This window comes from Portunus trituberculatus, chromosome 50 (assembly GCF_017591435.1).
Source record: "Portunus trituberculatus isolate SZX2019 chromosome 50, ASM1759143v1, whole genome shotgun sequence".
NCBI classification, from domain to species: Eukaryota; Metazoa; Arthropoda; class Malacostraca; order Decapoda; family Portunidae; genus Portunus; species Portunus trituberculatus.
This window is the reverse complement of record NC_059304.1, coordinates 25,625,871-25,648,273: the sequence shown is the minus strand read 5'-3', so window position 1 is coordinate 25,648,273 and position 22,403 is coordinate 25,625,871. Positions and strand designations below refer to the sequence as shown.

The 22,403-nt window shown below is 41.8% G+C and overlaps 1 protein-coding gene across 4 annotated transcripts in view; it reads right to left on the bottom strand.

The window, feature by feature from the left end:
* Positions 1–22,403, bottom strand: part of LOC123500100 (guanine nucleotide exchange factor subunit Rich-like) — a 303,302-nt gene that overhangs the window by 178,667 nt on the left and 102,232 nt on the right. For all 4 annotated transcript variants that reach the window (XR_006673172.1, XM_045248758.1, XM_045248759.1 and 1 more), the window contains 2 exons: positions 19,638–19,734; positions 7,219–7,463 (listed from right to left, as the gene is read on the bottom strand). Coding sequence is in view for 3 of the 4 variants with exons in the window: in XM_045248758.1 (XP_045104693.1) it covers positions 7,219–7,463; positions 19,638–19,734 (342 nt within the window). In the remaining variant the exon portion in view is untranslated. The remainder of the gene's footprint in view (positions 1–7,218; positions 7,464–19,637; positions 19,735–22,403) is intronic.

Here is a 22,403-nt window from a genome sequence, read left to right as displayed (position 1 = left end):
TCTAAAATCCCGATATCACTCCATTTATGTTGGAATACATTACATTCCGCTCATACGTAAGTTTCTTTAGTCCTTTCTTGCTGTACTTTTCTGGGTTATGAACCACTTCCTCAGTCTCATATCCAAGATTCTCCAGAAAAACTCTTTCTTCTCCTCTTCTGTCCTCTCTTCATTTTTTTCAAAGCCTCCTTTCTCAACTCATTTAACATTTCTCTTTCCTTTTCACCGAGATCTCTTCTCAACCAAATCTTCCTTGTTGTTTCCTGCTGGGCTAGCCTCCATGACTTCTCCACCAATTCATCTACATCCTTTTGTGACTTAAGTTTGATTCTTATTGGCCTCATACCTTCTCTTGTGAACTTTCCAATTCTATGGAAGTCCTCTATTTCTTGTACTAGGTCTTTTCCCTCCTCCTGCACCACATTAATGATATTATTTATCACCTTTTTTATGTTTTTCTCTCTCTCCATTTTACTCGGTGTCTTATCCTCCTCCACACCAAATATCACCACACATCTCTTTTTGTCTACAGTTTCCCTCACCAATGTCTCATTTGACTTAATAACCTTCACCACTTTCTCAGCAATCTTCTCTTCTATGATCTGTTGATCTATAATTTCAGCAAGGCCCAAAGTTTTCTCCCCAGACTCTTTGATTTCCTTTTCCAGACTTGCAACTTTGTAATTTACCTCCTTTCTTTCCACTTCCTGACTTTTTTCCATTCAGCCTGCTTCTCCATCACTTTTCCTAGAGATTCTCCACATTTTTCGCAATTCACTTTAATTAGCTTAACTTCCTCTTTCAGTGCTTCATTTTCCTTCTTCATATCGGCACAGTCTTTCTTTACATTGTCATAACTCGTTTCCAGGCCCCCATACTTTTCAAACAGTTTTCAATTTTACCTTCCAACTCCAGAATTTTCTTCACATAAGCGCTCTTCTCCATTATTCCTTGAAATCCTGTGAAGTCTGATTCATCTTTCGAGTTCACGGCCGCCATGTTGCTCAGATGTAAACAAACCAGCTGATGGCTCAAACGCAGGCTACAGTTTATATTTACCTTCCCTGGACATTATTTTGCTAATCAACAGTTAACATGACTATATGGAGACGGGACAAACATTACCAGCTCCTTTCCCACCTTGGTTACTCTTAGGCAATGGTAACTGTAGAATTAGAGATGATTGCTCTGGAGCTCAGCGACCACCTCCGCCATCGACGATGTCCCGTGTGTGTGTGTGTGTGTGTGTGTGTGTATGTGTGTGTGTGTGTGTGTGTATTTACCTATTTGTGTATTACAGGGCCCGAGCTAAGCTCTCTGTGTCCTGTCTCCTTGTCAATTCCTGTCATATCTCCTTTTCATCTGATTGACACAAACCGCGTCAACGACATCACTGCTCGGTTTATTCCACTTATCAATGCTACGATGCGGGAAACTGTATTTTCTCACGTCATTTAGACAGATGTCTTTTATTAGCTTTTTTCCATGTCCTTGGAGCTGATTACTTGTGGTCACCTTTATAAATTCTCTGTCCAGTATGTCAATCTTGTTCACCAATTTATACATAGTTACCAAGTCTCCTCTTGTTCTTCTCTCTTCTAATGTGGTCAGCCCCAGCTTCCTCAGTCTTTCCTCATAGTCTAACTCCCTGAGTCCTGGTACCATCCTTGTTGCCAGCCTCTGTACCCTTTCTACCTTCTTCATATTTTTCTTCATATGTGGTGACCAGATACAAGCTGCATATTCTAACTGGGGTCTTATTAAGGTACATAATATCTTCTTCATCATTCCTTCATCTAGGTAGTGGAACGCAAGGCCAATATTTTGAAGCATGTTATATGTTTTCCAAAAAATCTTGTTAATGTGTTTCTCCGGTGACAAAGTGTTTTGCACGGTTACTCCTAAGTCTTTCTCCTCATTGGTCTCTTTAATTTTCTCATCACCCAGCCTGTAATCCCAGTTCGGTCTGTATCTACTTCTTCCCATTTTCATAACATGGGTCTTGTCTATATTAAATTCCATCTGCCACTCCTTACTCCACTCATATATTTTATCAAGATCTTCCTGTAACTTGTTACAATCTTCCACATTCCTTACTCTCCTCATAATTTCAGTATTGTCCGCAAACATGTTCATGTAACTGTCAATTCCTACTGGCATATCATTAACATAAATCAAAAACATGATTCGACCAAGCACTGACCCTTGTGGAACTCCACTGGTTACCTTCTTCCACTCGGACTTCCCACACTATTTCCTTGCAATCAAAGTCTCCAACTATCATCACTCTATCCTTTCTGATGAGTTCTTGCTTCATTCTGTCTAGAGTATTTCTCATCACCATTTGGTACTGTTCATATTCCCAAGCACTGGTTCTGGGTGGTATGTATACTGTTATAATATTAATGTCCCTCTTGCCATCTGTTATAAGCATACTTATCACTTCTTCATTTCTCTTACTATAGTTCACCTCCTTCACTATCAGATCTTCCTTAGTAAGAACCATTATACCACCACCTCCTTTATTTTTTCTATCATTTCTCCATACTTTGTAGTGTTTTACAACAAACCAGTCTAGCTTTATTTCGAGCCTTAGCTTTGTTTCCACTACACACATTATGTCCGGTTCGTTATTTCTTAGGTAATCCATACATTCTAGCCTCTTAGACAGAAATCCATCTATGTTCGTGTAAGTCACTTTTATTCCATTCCTAGTCTCATTCTTCCATGTAATGCCTATTCCGTGTGTTTTATCCACCACTTCTTTAGCCTCCCATTTCTCATCCTCCAAAAAAACTTGATCTTTTCCTCCTCTGTTCTTTCGTCATTCCTCTCCTTCACTTCAGTTACAAGCTCCTTCATTTTCATTCGCTCATCTTGTGACATATTTCTTCTTATGTAAATTGTTTTGGTTTCTTCAGAGTCCTTAAGTTTCCAAGCCCTCCTCAACAAGGCCTCCGCTGCCACCTGAGACTTTAATTTCAATTTTAATGGTCTATTCTTGCCTTCCTCAAAAGCTCCCAATCTCACACTTTCTTCTACCTCAGCATATAAGTCCTCTTCTTCCACAGAGATCTTGTTCAGTAAAGACATACTCATTTTCCTTTAGTGCCTTTACCATTTCACTCTGCGTAATCACTTTATTTTCCTCTTCCTGCTTTTTCACTATCTCCTAAATCTTTGTACCTCCTGATGTTCATGGTTCACTTCTTTCATCCTGGTATCAATTAGATTAAGGCATTCCTCCTTCCTCAAGTCCCCTTCGGATATTTTTATCTACATTTCCATGAGTTTAGCCTTCATCTCTTCACATTGTTTCCTTAGTTGTTGGTTTTCTTTCTCCATCTCTACTTTTTCTTTCAATAGCTCTTTATTCGCTAACGTTAACAAATAGATCTCTTTTTTGAACGAATCATTCTCGGCTAGAACTCTATCCAGTTTTTCTTCTATTGACAAAATGTTTAGGAACTTACTTTCCAGTGCCTGAATTCTTGCATCCATATCAAGTTTCTCCAGTCCTTTTGGCGTAGTAATAAAACCTTCAAAGTCTCTTGTTTGTCTAGACGCCATTTTTGCTATCGTCAGCTGATTACGGCCAAAACAATCACCGCCCACACTCTCCTCTCAGGGATCACTCTCCATATCCCTCACTTTCAACACTAAGCGACAGTTGGACATTAACAGGACACTAACTTAGAGTTACCCGGGCCCTGCAACACCATAGGTATTTTCCTTCTTCCCGTCCGCACTCCGCAGCCGGAGACGAGCCGTCCTCTCTCAGCGACAGCGACGCTGTGTGTGTGTGTGTGTGTGTATTCACCTAGTTGTAATTTTACAGGGCCTGGGTATCATACTCGTGTGGCCCTGTCTCCATATCTACACACATCCAACTTTCCTTTAAAACTATGCACACTCCTCGCTGACACCACCTCCTCACTCAAACTATTCCGCACCTCCACACATCTCTGTGGGAAACTATATTTCTTCACATCCTTCAAGCATATTCCCTTGGCTATCTTTTTACTATGCGATCTCGTAGTTCTATTTAAATTTTCCTCTCTCAACATCATTTGTTCATTATCCACTTCATCCAAACCGTTCAACAGTTTATAAACCTGTATTAAATCTCCTCTTTCTCTTCTTTATTCCAAAGTAAGCAAATTCATTTCTTTTAATCTCTCCTCATAGGTCATTTCTGCCAATTCCGGTGTGTGTGTGTGTATGTGTGTGTGTGTATTTACCCATTTGTGTCTTACAGGGCCCGAGCTAAGCTCTCTGTGTCCTGCCTCCTTGTCCACAATTGTCATATCTCTCTTTCATTTGGTTGGTACATGCCGCATCTACAACATCACTATTCAGTTTTTTCCACTGATCAATACTACAGTAGGGGAAACTGTACTTCTTGACATTGTTCAAACAAATATCTTTTGTTAGTTTATTTGCATGTCCTCTCAGGTGACTACTTGGGGTTGCTTTTATTAAATTCCTGTCCAGTATGTCAATTTTCTTCACTATTTTGTACAATGTTATCATGTTATCCCCTTATTCTTCTCTCTTCCAATGTGGTCAATTCCAACCTCTCCAATCACTCCTCATAAGTTATCTCCTTGAACTCTTGCATCATCCTTGTCACCAGCCTCTGCACCCTTTCCATCTTCTTCACATGTTTCTTCATATACGGTGACCAGATGACTGCTGCATACTCTAACTGAGGTCTTATTACAGTGCATAGTATTTTCCTCATCATTTTTTTCCAAGTTTGAAAGCCCCGCTGTATCACGCAAGCCAACAGGCTTTTGAATACACCAGCGCCTCTCATGGACAACACAACACGCACACCACTCACTCCCCCTGTTCAAAACAATGACACTAACAATAACAGTGTCAGCAGCCGCTCGTCTTCCCTCGCTCAACTTACCACCAAAACGCCCTGCAATGTCGCCTAGCGTTGCTAAGAAGACCACGAAGTCTCTTACTCTCGAAGTGAATCTGGATATTATTCACAGACACAAGAGAGGCGAGAAAACTAATAGCATTGCTCGCCACCATCTTGACTCCATCTACTGTCTCTACTATTTTCAAGTCAGCAGACTCTATTAAGAAGGCTGGAGAGACCATATCTTCCTTGCAAGCTAAAAGAACCACCTGAACTCATGACTCTACAATGGATAAAATGGAAAGCCTTGTGGAAACGTGTTACATAAGTTTTGTACGTGATACAATGATGCGCCCTTTGTTTACATTTCACAGGTTGCTGGTTAGTGTCTTTCCCGCTCCACTCTCCCTCCCTTTATAAATTTAAGATCATCAACATTATAAAGTTACGTACATACATACATTAGTGTACATTATAATGACTTAAATTAAACTGCTTAAATGTTTAACTTCATAATTTTTACTTTCATTAAACCTTTCACTGTACTATGATGCACTCTCGCTTTGTTTACTCTCAATGGAAGTTCAAGTCAGGGGTTAAACTTGTTATAATCGGTTCATTTAACGAAATTTCGCTTAAAGAAGGATTTTTTTGGAACGTAACCCCTTTGTTAAGCAGGGGTTGCCTGTGTGTGTGTATATATATATATATATATATATATATATATATATATATATATATATATATATATATATATATATATATATAGTGGTACTTTGGAGTACGAATGCTTTTGATTACAAATGATCTGGATTACAAACAAAAAAAATCATGTTTTTTTGCACTGGAAGGCAAACTTTGCTTTGAAGTGCAAACAATAACAAACGCGGTCAACAAATTGTGCGCAGCATTGCTCGATCAGCTGACTGCATACTGGGCCACCACGCTGCCTCAGTGCCTCAGGAGTGTTGTTTGCAGTTGTTTGGTTGTTGTTTTGTAGAGCAGCAGATAATAATATTAATTTTTCTTTAGTTATTAAGATCATTACCTAGCCTAGCAGCACACGTGGTCACGAGACATACAGACAGACGTATGGAAGATTCTAGAAGATCCAAGGGGATGAGAGAGTATCCAGCTCATGAATTAAAAGTCTTAACCCTTATAGCCCATCAGGCACGATCATGGCGCTTTTCAGAAGCCGCACTCCGATGGTCCAGATATATCTTATATCTGGACCGTGTGTGCTCCTTTATGCCGCACAGTCTGTTTATGCTTGAGGCTATCTGTCATATATCGAGGCCTGTCATTGGTCCATTGTTTTCAAGATGGTGGACACTTAGCCAATCATGTATCAGCTTTTACAAGGATATGTTTGTGGAAGTGTGGGGGCGCCAAGCATGAGGATGGTGAAAGCACTTATGTCAGTATGCTGTATTTTATAATTTTTTATGTATTTCTTGGTGAGATATAAGATATACATGTATTTCCATGGATAAGTAAGCAGTTCAGAAACATTATGATGCATGACAATATTGGAATCGTTATTTTTGACTCGTTATTGGTTTAGATAAGAGTGTATATTGTTGGCTTGATGGAGTCGTCTGAGGAGGATGTGTTGACACTTGTTTCTGACTGCGAAGAATTTGAATTTTCATATTACAATTTGCTTACTTCCCTGATTTATTTTCCATAATGAATGCAGTATATCAAAGAAAAACTTATTGGCTTATATAAGAGTGTGTGGTGCTGGCTTGATGGAGTCACATGAGGTGATGCTTGTTTCTGACCACAAGAAGTTGAATTTTCATTATATTATATTTTGCTTACTTTCCTGCTTTATTTTCCTATCTTCTATAGTTATAGCATAATAGTAGTAGTAGTATATATAGTAATAGTATGCAAAAAGTATGAAACTAGGTGAAAAATACAATTTTTTTTATCTTGGGAGGTGGTTTGGAATTAATTATAATTTCTTCCATAAGAATACATGTATTTTGATGCTTTGGAGTAAGAACATTTTGGAGTAAGAACAAAATTTTGAATGGATTAAATTTGTATTCCAAGGCACCACTGTACTTTATTTATTTCCACATTGCAGTACCTTCACTTAATGAGTAAAAGATAACTATGAAGATAAGAAGCCATTTTGAAGAGGATTCCAAATAACTATCAGACAGTTCAACAAACAATCTGTGTCTTGAAAGATACAAGAGGGTTCTTTAAGAAGTCTGCCTTTAAAAGTATGTCACTTGAGAAGTAAAAGTATATTAAATCAGAGAACCATTAAATGGGACAATTAATTCAATCAATAGCATTCCAAGTAAACATCACTGCTTTCTTACCAGCTTGCCATTGTTGGGTGAGCCAAGGGGTTGTTGTTGGTCCCTCTGGATCATAAGAACCTTGCCTGAAATGTTGATGATCACACTTTGGGCAGGTAGTAGACTATGCTGTCCACTATTGGCCTGCCATGACTCAGTGCGCAGACTAGTCAGCAGCACCGACACCACACAAGCTGGATGCACCGTCAAACCAGAGATGTCTACCTCCTGCACTCGGGACACCACAACACTGCCAGGACTGCCACCTGCATGTTGAGTGATTATTAAGGTGGTAAACATAACTATCTATTAACACTGTTTCACATTGGCTAATACTTGACTAGTTACCATGAAATGTTTTAGTTAAGAACACTATGAATAATATGGGATCAGATTACATAATAAAGGGAAATATAATAATAAAAGATGAACAATAAGTACTTTTACTGAAGATAAAAAACAAAATAAAAATAAAATGTCATATTTGCTAATAAATTTGGTAAATATAGAAAAAGTAAAAATAATCATGTGTCAATTTTACCCACATTACCAAATGAGAGGTTGAGACAAAATGCAGAACAGCTAGTGATGTATGGCTAAGGTGGTCTTAGGTATCCTGTGTTGAACAGTAGTCTATGAAGTAACTTCTAACATTAAGAACAATAAGCTGACATTAATTCAGTATTATCACTAAAATGTAAGGTTCAGTACCAAACACAGAACTGTTGTGGTAAGTAAATAAATCAAGCGTGCTGAAAAGAAAATCAACTGTACAAATACACTGCTTTCTACAGGCCAGACCGGATTATGTAGTCATCTGATCTGAAGTTCACTAACAATTCCCATTCGTTTTCATGAAACAACAATGCCAAATTATTTCTTTCCAAGAAACACAAGTTTTTATTTTATACAACAGAGCAACTATGTGAAGACAATCTTGCCATATGCCATTATTTATATTGTTTATGTTAACCATCTAATCATCTTGTCCAATGCATCTGTGGAGCCCCGTTATAGTGAACATTGGCGTGGGAAACATGGAAAGATTGCCAGTCTTCGTCTCTGCCTTGGAAGACCCTTGCCTGCAGGGGATTGACTTCCTCACGCGTGTGGGAGCAAGTTTGGACTTCCAAGAAGGGAAGTTAAAGGTACGTGGCCAGGAAGTTCCTTTGATCCTCGGAGGTGATGCTCAGTGTGAGAGGAGTGGGCAGTAGGGCGGTGTTCCTTGCCAGGCGAGCGAGGAAACGGCTGCGATGGATGTGCCACAATCTGCAGTACCTGGACATGGCCAGGATGATGATGACAGCAACACTGAGAGCCACCAGAGCAGCGAGGATAATGCCGAGGAAGCTACAGTAGAGCGCGCCGGTAACATCACCATGCCCAGGAAAAACAGGAGAAAATCATGGTGGCACGGAGATTATGTTATGTAATATTTTTTGTATGTTCCTGTTTCTATTTTCTTTTGTGCTTATGTTTTGTTTGGTTGTTGTGTGATAGCCGGGTTGGCTATCACACAAACGGCGAGCTGTTTAACCGAGTTTGTCCCCCAAAATATCGTTCGTCCCCTGGGTCGATGTATTGACAAATTTTTTGGTCGTCTCCCGAATTGTTTGTCCTTAGAGACATTCATCATGCGAGGTTTTACTGTACATGAAAATAAACAATGACAGGTTAATCTAACTATGAAAGAAAACAAAAAGCACCATGTAATGTAGCACTGGAGGAGGAAAGAGAGAGGAGCAGAATTACTAGATGTTGATTATCATTGGTACATAGTATACTTATTTATGTACCAATGATTGACTTGTCAGACGTTGATTATCATTAGTACATATGCACTGTACCTGTGCCAATGATAATCAACATATGGCAAATGTACTTAAAAAATTTGGTTAAAATGACCACCCTGCCTCTAATATGCAAAGCTGAGACCTCCTGTAGGCTAATCTTCTTTTTGATGCTCACTATCACTAACCTACCTTATGAGCAATCAGTACTAACACCTATTAGTGAGGGAGCATGTACATCAAATTTAACTCCCGTGGGACTTTAGTGGTGAAAGCAAACCAATCATATAAATACGTTCAATGGACCCCAAATAAAGAAAAAAACATGATGACAGTCTTACATGTTGTTGTGTTATGAGTTATTCAATGGGAAAGACAGCACATAATTTTCCCGTACTTTTTTCATAAACACTGATCATGCTGATAGATATATCCATTTAATATTTTGGTAGTCATTATTTCAAGGCTTCTATTGTGTTTTTCTATCTTAGAATAAGTAACAAAAAGTGTGAAATATCAAATGAGCACTTAAGTCAGGTAAATATAGCAATATATGAATGTGTATTATGCTAAAATGGTGCCAAAATTATTGATGTCAATCTTGATCAAGAAGTAGGTAGTTATCGAGTTGCACTCATTGATGGAATGGCAGAAGTTCAGGCACTGACAAAGCCAGACTGGATCAGGATTTGTTCACATCTGGCTGACCATTTCAGCTCTCACATCCTTGACAAGTACAGAGAAATGGATGAAATACACATTGTGTTTGATCAGTATGATGTCCCCCACTCTCTGAAGCAAGCAACCCGTAGTAGAAGATAGGGGACAAATACTCCAAGTGCCTATCACATTACAGATACCACTAACATAGCAAAATTATCCATGAAGAGGTTGCTGTCACACTCACAGACAAAGATGGAGCTAACTGTTTATCTTGGGCAAAAAACGCTGGAGTATTCAGCAAAAGAAGGGCGCCACGTTGTTGTTGCATGTGGTACACAATGCAAGGCAACCCATACTGATAAGAGTTATCTTAATAATGATCAGGAAGAGGCTGATACAAAGCTGATACTTCATGCTGCTGACGCTACAGCATGTGGTGCAACAAGCATTGACATCTGCTCACCAGACACAGATGTCTTTATCCTGGCTATCCACCGCTACCCAGACTTGTGTAAGAATACAAACTTTGTTACAGGTATAGGAAAGAACCACCGTACCATCCAACTCAGTCAAGTATATGATGCACTTGGACATTCGAAAGCAGCAGCACTACCAGGGCTACATGCCCTCAGTGGTAGTGACAATACTGGTAGCTTTGCTGGAAAGGCAAAACAGAGCTTCTGGAAAGCATTTGAATCTGCTGGCCTGAATATTGTCACAGCACTAGGATGCCTTGGAACAAACACAGGCCTCAGTGCAGGAAATTGTGCTGCAATTGAGGAGTTCATGTGCAAAGTGCATGTCCCACAGACCAACATTACAAAAGTGGATGACCTGCGATGGTGGCTTTTCAAGAAGAAACAGGCGGAGTCAGAGAAGCTCCACCCACTCCAGCTGCACTACGGCAAGCTATTCTGCGTAGCCAATACCAGGCCATTGTGTGGAAGAATAACACTGCTGCATGTCCAGATATTCCATCTGCTGAAGAATATGGTTGGGCAAAAGTGGAGGATGGATGGATGCCCATCATGACAACAGAACTGCCTGCACCACAGTCGGTACTACAGCTAGTCAAATGTGGCTGCAAAACACAGTGCCATTCACAGAGATGTTCTTGTCGACGAACAGGGCTCAACTGTACAGATATGTGTGGGTGTTCAGATGAAGAACAACCATGTGAAAATTCATTTGTAAAAAGTGATGAACATTCAGATGAGGAAGAGTCAGATGAGGAAGATGAATAGATGGTATACTCTAATAATGTGAATAATGTTCTACTTAATTAACTACAAACATGTCTTCATAAATAAGTCAAATAATATAAAGATACATTATGTTTAAAACACACAAAAGGACATAATTGCTTAATATAGTTTGTTTGTAAAAAAAAAACATTCCAGTATAATTAAATCCATTTAAGATACATAAATCATGTTAAAATACCAGGATTAAAAGATGTTGTGTGCTTGTTTTTAAGGTTTATCACCCATAATGCTCATGCTATACAGATATTGCAACATTTAAAGAGCTTATAAATGCATAATTCTGTTTTAAATAGGAATTTTAATCAAGTAAAATTTGAAAGAAAATGTTCGTGCAAAACAGTAAATTTTATGTGGTGCACGAGTTAAGCCGAGGTAATTACGGAAATTTCCGAGGTGTTTTAAAATCCAAAATGGAGGGTTAGCGGTGATATACCTTAATAATTTTATATACATTTCAATATAGAATATAAAAGTCAAGGATTTTTAAGGAATTAAATAATTTGTTGCTAGTATTTTATGTTAAAAGTAAGTGATATGAGCTACACCTAAGACCAGCTGGTTGATATGTCGATCATCAGGAATTTTGAGTTACTTTCAAATATTGTTAATAAAAAATCACCAAACAAAAAATAAGATTGTCAAAATGTATTTTCTTGGTCTTTAGGGTCCCCTTGACCCATCTGATGTGGTGGTTTACTTTCACCACAAAATTCCCACGGGAGTACACATGCTCCCTCACTATATCTTAACTGCAGGCATCATTATCTTACTGCTGGTATTATTACTATTAACAGTATTACTCCTCCAAAAATTAAGCATCGTAAAAGTAAAAGCAATCTGGCCCGTGTGGCTGACACATGTTTATAAACATCAGCTAATTGGAACACTGATTCAATGCCATCTGACAGTGAGAAGTAATGCTGGGGTCACAACTACACCTTTATTTTTATTACGACATCCCCGACGGTTGTAGGAGGGCAGCAATTATGTCATTTTAACAGCTTGTGGCTTGTCATAAGATGTCATAAGTCAGGTTGTACGTTAATGCGGCGATATCGTATAATGTCATAAGATGTCTTTGTTGTCACACAACACCACAGAAACATTACAATAATCAAGTGCAGCATTAAACTGTTGGGATGAGATTCCAGACAGGCAAAGCCATTTCATCAGGCGTACGATGACGTACGATGACTTTATAGGGAGATATGATGTCGTACATGCTGCTAACGACATTGTTCAACATCAAACGAGTCAAAAATTGTTAAAATACTGCGTTACGACTGGTCTTTGAACATACATTTGGCAGTAAAGCATGAAAATGTTGTCGTTAGAACCATCATGACCAGTGTGACCGCTCGTGCGTTGTCGCCAGTTTAAAAAAAGAAACTAGCCCCAGTTTACCCACCAAAGACGATGGGACAGAGGAAGGTTATGATGGGTATGATGTCCCATCGTTGTCGGAAGATCTCTTTGGGACATCCTTAGACATCACAGGCCCATTGGACATGAGAATGAAGGGGCCACCTCCGACACCAGGACTGAACATCCTCCTTCAGACACCCATAAGGATAGATGTCCTTTGTTTTGCTTTTCCTACTTGCACTGAAAAACTCCCAACTGTTACGACAGTTGGGGGTGTCGTAGTAAAAAAAAAAAAAAAAAAAAAAAGCTGTAGTGTGATCCCAGCATAATACCAAGTTCGTGATCATAACAAAACATTTAAACACCCTCACCATTATAGCAGCAGGAGGAAAAAAATTAAGCTACACAATTTCCTACACACTATAAGTGATAGATTATGCCAAAGAGCATGTCAATAAAGCAGCATCAAGGGCTTTTGGGCCACCAACTAAGGAAAAAAATATATGAGTCAGACGACAGCAAGAAGACTAACTGAAGAACACAAAAAAAGGATAAACATAATTTTCGTTGCCCACCCCTTCATTGGCCAGAACTTGAGGATGACATAAAAACGTGGATGGTAAATGAGATAAATTCATGGAGAAGTGTTACTACCAGAATAATAATTCTTGAGTCCAGGAAAGTACAGGCAACCCCCGTTTAACGAAGGTTCACACAACGAAATTTCGCTATAACGAAGGTTTCATTTTAATACCATCTGCTCGTTTAACGAACACCAAACTCGCTTTAACGAAGTTTTATCCAGGTAATTTTTTTCCAAATTTGAAAGCCCCACTGTATCATGCAAGCTGACAGGCTTTTGAATACATCAGGAGCTGCTGTTACTAAGGCCTGCCTCAGGAGAAATCCTGAGACACCTATAGAATAAAGATCAAGATCAAGCCTCTCATGGACAACACAGGCTCTGCCGATACAAAGGCCTGACTCAGAAGAAATTCTGTGCCACCTGTAGCATCAAGATCAAGATCACACGCACCACTCACTGCCCAGTCAAAACATAACAGCGTCACCAGCAGCTCATCTTCCTTAGTTCAACTTACCACAAAAACACCCTGCAATGTGGCCTAACGTTCCTAAGAAGACCAGGAAGTGTCTTACTCTCGAAGTGAAGCTGGGTATTATTCACAAACAAGAGAGAGGCCAGAAAACTAATAACATTGCTTCCCACCATGGCTTGACTCCATCTACTGTCTACTATTTTCAAGTCAAGATACTCTATTAAGAAGGCTAGTGAGACCTCATCTTCCTTGCAAGCTATAAGAACCACCAGAACTTGTGACTCTACAATGGATAAAATGGAAAGCCTTGTGGAAATGTGGTACATAAGTTTTGTATGCAGTACCATGATGCGCACTTTGTTTACATTCCACAGGTTGCCGGTTAGTGTATTTCCGTTTCACTCTCCCTCCCTTCATAAAGTTAAGATCATCAACATTATAAAGTTACGTACATACATACATTAGTGTACATTATAATGACTTAAATTAAACTACCTAAATGTTTAACTTCATAATTTTTACTTTCATTAAACCTTTCACTGTACTATGATGCACTCTCACTTTGCTTACTCTCAATGGAAGTTCAAATCAGGGGTTATACTTGTTATAATCGGTTCGCTTAACGAAGTTTCGCTTAATGAAGTTTCGCTTAACGAAGTGTTTTTAGGAACGTAACCCCTTCGTTAAACGGGGATTGCCTGTATATCGTTGATCCTCAGTAACTCAGAATAATAGGGGAAAGGTTGGTCCGACAAATGTGAATGTCCGACTTATACGAATTCCGCTCCCACCCTCCACACACACTTAAGAAAAAAAAAAAAAAATTAATAATAATAAAGAAAAAAAAAAAAAAACGGTGCAGTATTTATTTTTTTAATTTTGGTGGGACTTAAAATTGTAAGATTGCATTTGTCTCTCCGAAACCTTCAGATGCTAAATTATCAGACGGTGTAGCTAACCTTTTGATAATTAAACACCATTCCCACCAGAAAGCCATTCTTAAATATCTCATGCTGTTGCATCAAAGCCTGACTCACACCCTACACGGTACGTGGCCAGGCATTAGAAATAATGTCCTTACATGCATAAATTGACAAGGATTAGAATCAGAAACTTCAAGAAGTGAAGACAACAAGGAACAAACAAATATATCATTGGATCCTTGCCTCCCCTCTCCCCCTCCGTCACGCATGTTATCTCCCCCTCCCAGACCCTTGTCTCACCCCAGCCATACTGCCACACTTCTAAACCATCTCTCTATATCATAAGACTGCTATGATCTTTTCAAACACTGTCTTTTCTCACTACCTTCATCACCACAACTATATATCGCATAATTCTCACAATAACACTTTCACAAAAGATTATGTTGAGACAGAGGTATAAAGCTGGACCAGAGGAGTAATAAATACATCATCGTATCATTATTTCACTTCAACACATTATAAAAAATTATAATGACTCAGAGAGTGTCCAGTTCGGTAGTAAAACAGCACACTGAAGTGACGCTGCTGATGGCGCCTTCTCAACCCTAACGTAAGTGAATAATATTGTTGCGGTGACGCTGAGTAGGGTAGGTAGCGTTAGCAGCACTGGTACGTTGGTATCACTACTTCTGGTTGCAGAAGTGGTATTGAGGCTACCCGGATGTGCAGCGACCAGAAGCAGGTGGATATTCCAGCTGTGATTGGCACATGGATGAGCCAATAGGAGTGGAGCAAAGGATATAAAAGCTGGTTGCAGCCTTGCTCTGGGGCTCTTCTTCATCCTTGCTCTCGACGCACGTCTGCCACACGCTCTCTTCTAGACCAGTTCTTCTTTAAGGACAAGACGTTGCTGAGATAGCTTTCTTCTGCCTCCCACTCTCTTTCCTTGAAGACAAGACGTGCTGAGACAGAATACACAACGAGACACTGTCCTGCCTCCTGTCCCTGCTAGGCTGCAAGACGAGTCTCTCCACTCGCCACTGCCCGCCACTGTCATTTCACTGCACTTGTACATAACTGTGTAATGTAAGGACTCTGTGTGCCACCTTGTACTGTTATGCTTTCTGTGCCAGTAAACTAAAGGACTTGTGCCAAGTGTTTCCTGTTAACCTGCCTCTCTGAGTGAGTCTGCCTGAGTCTGGGGTGTGTTTGTGCTTTGCTTCCCCTTGCTAGCCATGAATCTTCACCGAAAAGTATCCTTGTCTCTGTTGCCATCCCGTCCTATGCTTTCCTGGACTGCTGCTGTGATAAGTGACTTCCTGTCGTGGCTGTGGAGGCAGTGAGGACGTGGGGGTGGCATAACAGTTGGTGTCAGGAGCTGTGGGATAAAGTTTGGCTAGCAAGCAGGTAGGAGTGCACGACGGCAGATTCAGACACAAGAGGCAGTGAGGGGCCGGAAGACAGTGAGCCAAGTTGGAAAAGGCTGGAAAACTTGGTCACTGGGTTGGTACAGGAAATGGACAAAATGGCACAGGAAACAAGTGAAATGAAACAAGAAACAAGTGCAGTGGTAGTCTGAATGGACAAAATGGCACAGGAAACAAGTGAAATGAAACAAGAAACAAGTGCAGTGATAGTCTGAATGGACAAAATGGCACAGGAAACAAGTGAAATGAATCAGGAAATGAGTGTAGTTGTGGTGCAAATGGACCTGATGTAAGAGGAGATGTGAGCAGCAGTTGGCAAAGCAAGACAGTTCACCTTGGAACAAGGCAAGAGGCTGTGGCAGGACCTGCCGGAAGAGTTCAAGGAAGAAATGGTGGCAGAGACAACAGTGCAAGGAATGCACTGAAGTTGTCGAGAGCAAGGTGGACGGGCGCCCGTGTCCCCTGATGGTGGACACTGGTGCGGCAAAGACCGTCGTCAGGGAAGAAGTACTGGCAGCTCAAGATCTCCCTGTGTCACACCAGCAGCTGTGTGGCATGACTGGCCACTGTATGACGCTACGAGGCCCCGTGATGTCCACAATCATGATGGGTGGCATTGAGGAGATACTACCAGTATTTGTGGCCGACATGGAAGAACCCTGTCTGCTGGGGCTGGATTTCCTGGTTCAAAGTGGAGTATGTGTGGACCTCGGAAGGATGCAGATGTAGGTACATGGGAAAACGGTACCACTGATCCTTGAGGATGCTGCTGAACAGATACAGATGGAGAGCCCCCATGATGAGTTCAGATGTCGAGGACGAGAGGCTGGAGCTGCACTGCCGAGTTGTGAGGGTAGGTGAAGTCGCAGACACCAGGCAGCAGCAAGTTGCTGCGGTGGTGAGGTGGATAGAGATGCGGGTGAGGCGAGCTCCGTGCTACCTCCACACGTGGTGGACTTGGAGGTATGTAGCTCCACCAAGCTGACTCCAAAGCAGGTGGTGAAGTTGGAGAAGTTGCTGATGAAGCACGAGAACATCTTCAGCCGAGGTGCCCAAGACCTTGGCTGCACATCGCTGGTTCAGCACTCCATCAACACCGCAGACAGTCCGCCGATAAAGCAGCCACATCGCTGTGTCCCGCTGGCCAAGAGAGAAGAGATGCGGATACCTCTGGACCGGCCACTGGACGACTACCTGGGGAAGAGCTACCACAGACTGCGCCTGAGTGTGTAGTGGCGTTGAAGCAGCAGATGGAGGCAACGCAGCGACAGGTGTCAAGATATCTTCATCTCGCTGGGCAAACCATAACCCGCTGGTACAAGCTGTGCGCCAGGGACGCCTAGTATGTGGTGGGGAACCGCATCTAGCTGTACAATCTCAGCAAAAAACGAGTCCTTACTCTGTAGCTGCAGAGCTACAGGGAACGTGGGAGGGCCCGTACACATTCTACAATGCCTCTTGGCCGTCACCTACAAGCTGGGCGATAGTACAAGTAGGCGGCCGTGCATTGTCCACATCTACCACCTGTGGGCTGCTGTGGAGGAAGGACACTTCACGTGGGGCCAGCATGGATCACCCTCGTCGCCAGACAGAGAGGTGGAGGGTAACAGAGGAATAGACAATGTTGCAGAGTGTGCTATCAGCGAGTGAGGATCCAGAGAACAAGGCTGTGAGTGAACCGCATGTATCTTGCCCCCTCAGAACGAGGAAAAGACCTCAGTGGTGGACAGACTACATGTGTGAAAGTGATGATGAACAGTCGGGGCAACTGTCTTTGTGAGGGGAGGGCAGTGTTGCAGCAACACTGAGTAGGGTAGGTAGCGTTGGCAGCACTGGCACGTTGGTATCGCTGCTTCTGGTTGCAGAGGTGGTATTGAGGCTACCCAGATGTGTAACAACCAGAAACAGGTGGATATTCCAAATGTGATTGACTCGTGGATGAGCCAACAGGAGTGGAGCAAGGGATATAAAAGCTGATCGCAGCCTTGTTCTGGGGCTCTTCTTCATCCTAGCTCTCGACGCAAGTCTGCCACTCGCTCTCTTCTAGACCAGTTCTTCCTTGAGGACAAGACGTTGCTGAGACAGCTCTCTTCTGCCGCCCGCTCTCTCTCCTGAGGATAAGATGTTGCTGAGACAGAATGTGCAACGAGACACTGTCCTGCCTCCTGTCCCTGCTAGGCTGTGAGACGAGTCCCTCCACTCGCCACTGCCCGCCACTGTTATTTCAGTGCACTTGTACATAGCTGTGTAATGTAAGAACTCTGTGTACCACCTTGTACAGTTTTGCTTTCTGTGCCAGTAAACTAAAGGACTTCTGCCAAGTGTTTCCTGTTAGTCTGACTTTCTGAGTGAGTCTGCCTGATTCTGGGGTGAGTACTTGTGCCTCACTCCCCTTGCTAGCCACAAATCTTTGCCTAGAAGTATCCCTGTGTCTGTTGCTGTCCCGTCCTGTGCTTTCCTGAGCTGCCACTGTGGTAAGTGAGTTCCTGTCGCGGCTGTGAAGACAGTGAGGATGTGGGGGCAGCGTAACAATATTATCTAGATAAGCGGGATCTGATGCGTTATCATCTTATCGTGCTCCAGGAAGTCACTATTGTGTACACAATCATGTGTGAAAATTTCATGTCAATCAGATGAATACAAACAGCAAAACAAGGATGAAATTCTGAAAAACTTTTAGGAGCGAATAAATCGAAAAGTGGTTTTTAACACTAAAAATTTTCACAAAACCGGCATAAACTCTGATTGATTTTTCTTTAACATCATTTTAAACTACAACTAAAATGTAATTTTTTTGTTGGAATTAGATTTTTTGATAATGTCAATAGAAAATGAAATACAAGGTGAAAAAGTTTGGAAAAAAAAAAAAATGGGCTGGTAGTTCAACTCGGACTTTAGTCCCTGGGTCAGTCAGAGTCCAACTTATAGCAAAATCCAAGTTATCAGGGTCCAAGTTATTGAGGTTCAACAGTATGCTTAAATAGACTAAAAACTCTTTTCCTAAAATTTACCTGATGAAATGGGTGCATCTTATACATCTGTGTGTCCTATGTGCCATCAAATAAGGTATTTCACTATGCAATGATGCTGAACACTGTACCAGAGGATGAAGCCTTACATCCCTCACAAGCACTGTATCAGACATACAAATGAGGTAACATCCTATGCACTGTATGCAGTCTCACCAGCACCAGCCAAACCCAAGTTAATGATGACAGCACAGCATTTTTTTAAATTTCAATATAAAAAAAAAGCTGTATATAGCCTTAATAGTCGAATGTTGACACTTTACCAATATTGTTACAGAGAAATATTGGTAGATGAAGGTTTTGCTCTGGGTCAAGGCAGATGCATGTGACAGTGAGCCTAGAACAAATCAAGACAGTCTGTAGCAGCAGCTATAGACTCACTGCTTCAGGTGGCCAAAACATTACCCATCAGTGAGTAGGACATTGTCAGTGCTACAGGTATGGAAGATCTCATTGGACATCTCAAGGCAGTACGTGTGACACTGACAGTAAGTAAACACAACTGATATAAGTCAGAGGAGTTCAAACTTGTGACAATAATACGTAAAACTACGAACTAATCTCGAGAAACACAAAACTCAAGAGGGAGATGTACTTTTTTTAATAACATAACTCATCAGGGAACATAATATCAAGGAATTGTTCTATTTTCCTAATTACCTTTCTCCTACAGACATCCTAAAAAGACGATCTCTAATGTCATGATCCCTAACTGTATTCATTTGCTGTTCCCAGAGAGGATAATTAGTTACTGTACTTATCATGCATCAGATTGATGGCTTAGAACTAATTTGGAATAATCAGAAGCAAATTGACAAGGGACACAATATTTCATGCACTGGTAAAAATACTAGACCAAATACCTGTTTACTTGACATTCAAATTGATTTTGACATTAGTATTTTTCTAATCCTTACCTGAGTCAGTCTGAGGGAGTTGCAAGTTGTACACAGTAATGTGACAATCAGCAGTCAACACAATCAGCTGGTCCCCATATATATTAAGCAAAAGGACCTGGAAGCAAAATATGGGCTAACAATTAATTCAATAACAAGTAATCCAACCTATTTATCATTGCTTTCCTCAAATCTACACAATAAAACTTCTTATACAAACACATGAGGAAAAATTCTAATTCTACAAAGATTTGCCTTATAGATGTATACAGTTGCCATGTATGAGTACCATGGATTTTTTGGGAAGAAATATAAATGAAAAGGTAACAAAACTGATTAAAGCACTGTGAGAAGTGGAGAAATAAAAAGGGTGGTGGTGGTGGGGAGTGGCAAGAAACACTGCCCAATAGCCTCCACTCCCTCCTCTCAATCCACCACTGCCTAATGCACACACCTCATTCATTATTAACAATTTAATTATTCCTAATATTTCTTTGGTACTATTTTATGTACCTAAGTATGCATGACCTAAATTAGTGTCAATGACTTACATAAGGATTTCAATAAGTCATAATAAGTAAAGGTGGTGGGTGGATTCTATCCAAGTGAGGAGTGAGTGCCCTCTACGTCCCGTAGCTCAGTCCCCTTCTGTTTCTGTTGTCCTTGCCTCCCTTTCTGTCCTTTCTTTGGCAGCCAGGGTCTTTTACCCTCAGGGATACCAATGTCCCAGTCCAAGGCTGACCTAGTTGGTTGTGGTGGGGCTTGCAGCCCCTCCCGGTAAAAAAGTTCACAGCCACTACCAGAGTTAAAGGTAGAGGATGGGGTCAAGGCTCTAGGCGTGGGCGAGCCTCTTGCTACGATCCCGATCCGGTTGTGCTGGGGGGTCCGACTGTGCAAGCCCCTGGGTGACAAGGCACCAGAGGAACTTGCCTACCCGTATGACGGATGCGGGGGAAACTTTGCGAGATCCCTGTGTCCTGAGAGGGACAAGAGGATCCCTTCACCCTATTTTTAACTCTGGGGGTGCTGGTGGGCTGCAGATGTGGCCCATTGGACCATTCCTGGGATAAACCTTCAGAGGATTCTACATGTAGGCTCCTGAAACATCATGAGCCTCTCAGAGGATCATCAACTGCCTCATCTATCAGATGAGCTCAGTAGGCTGAGGGTGCATATGGTGGGACTCTCTGAGACAAGGAAACCTGGCAGTGGCGAGACCAGTAGCAAGGGTTTTACTTACTATTGGTACTGCATGAGCAATGGTCACCATGTCAAGGGAGTAGGAACAGGCATTTCCAGCAGACTGCAGCTGTCCGTTGTAGAGGTTACTCCGGTTGAGTCCAGGCTTCATGTCTGTTGTTGTAGTATATGCTCCTACCGAGGTGTGTGAAACTGAAGAGAAGGAGATGTTCTACGCAGAACTCGACTCTGTACTGGGCCAGTGTCCCTGTTGTGATGCACTTACTGTCTTGGGCGACTTTAATGCTGTCACTGGCAATGAGAGAGCCGGCTACAAGTTATGTGTTGGTCCCCATGACTCTGGTACCAGGAACGACAACAGCTCTTTCCTTCTGAATCTTGCAAGATCCAGAAGGTTGAGAATTGCAGGTTCTTGGTATCAGAGACCAGGGCTGCACCGCTGGACATGGTATATCAATGCCGGAGGGGTAGCGAAGGAGATCAACCATATACTTGATAGTACTCATTGGAGGATCCTTCAGAACTACAGGATTTTTCGGAGTGCTGAGTTCTCTACGACTGATCACAGGCTTGTTGTTGCTACACTCAAGCTGCATGTCAAGTCCAGAAAGCCTCCAAGATGTGACCACACTGTGTTTCATCTTGAGAAACTGAAGGACATGCATGACATGTGCCCAGGAGTATGCAGTGACAGTCTCCAATTGGTTTGGAGTGCTCGACACCATCGAGGACCTGGTAGAGCTATGGGATACCTTCAAACATGAGACTCTTGAGGCTGCCAAGGAATGCATTGAGGAGCATCCAAGGTCACGGAGTTGCTTCACCTCGGTAGAAACACTGGACAGTATTGAGGAGAGTCATGCTGCCATACTTGCTAGAAACTGTGACTAGTACAGGACTCTGTCACATAGGACTAGAGCTCTCCTGAGGAGAGACAAAGAGAGGTATGTCAGGGGTCTTACTGAGGATGTAGAGCATCATTTAAATGCTAATGACCTCCGACCTATCTATTGAGCCCTAAAGAAACTCCGCTCCAAGTCTACATCTCAGGCGAGCGCTATCCGAACAGCAGATGGTCGCCTCGTTTCAGATGCAGATGGCTCGTTGGGCTGAGTACTTTGAGCAGCTGTTCACGGTGGATCCTCCAAGAGGACAGCTCCAAACTGCAGGGTTACAGATGCTGGATGCTGATCCACCCATTGACAAAACTGCACCCTCCATTGATAATATCAAAGAGGCTGTGGCAAAGTTGAGGGGTGGAAAGGCAGCTGGCATCTGTAGCATCAGTGCAGAGCTGCTCAAAGTGGGGGGTGAGGCCATGATCAGTGGGTTGCATGCTGTCTTGACTACTGTATGGCATTCAGGTACCAATCACCCTGACTGGAAAAAGGGATTGATCATCCCTATCTTGAATGGGAAAGGGGACCGTCAGGACTGCAACAACTGCCACGGTATAACACTGCTCAGCGTACCAGGCAAGGTGCTTGCCCATTTGCTGTTGATGCGTATCCGCAATCACCTGCTGAAATAGCAGAGACCTGAACAGTCTGGGTTCACGCCCGGTAAATCAACAACTGACTGGATCCT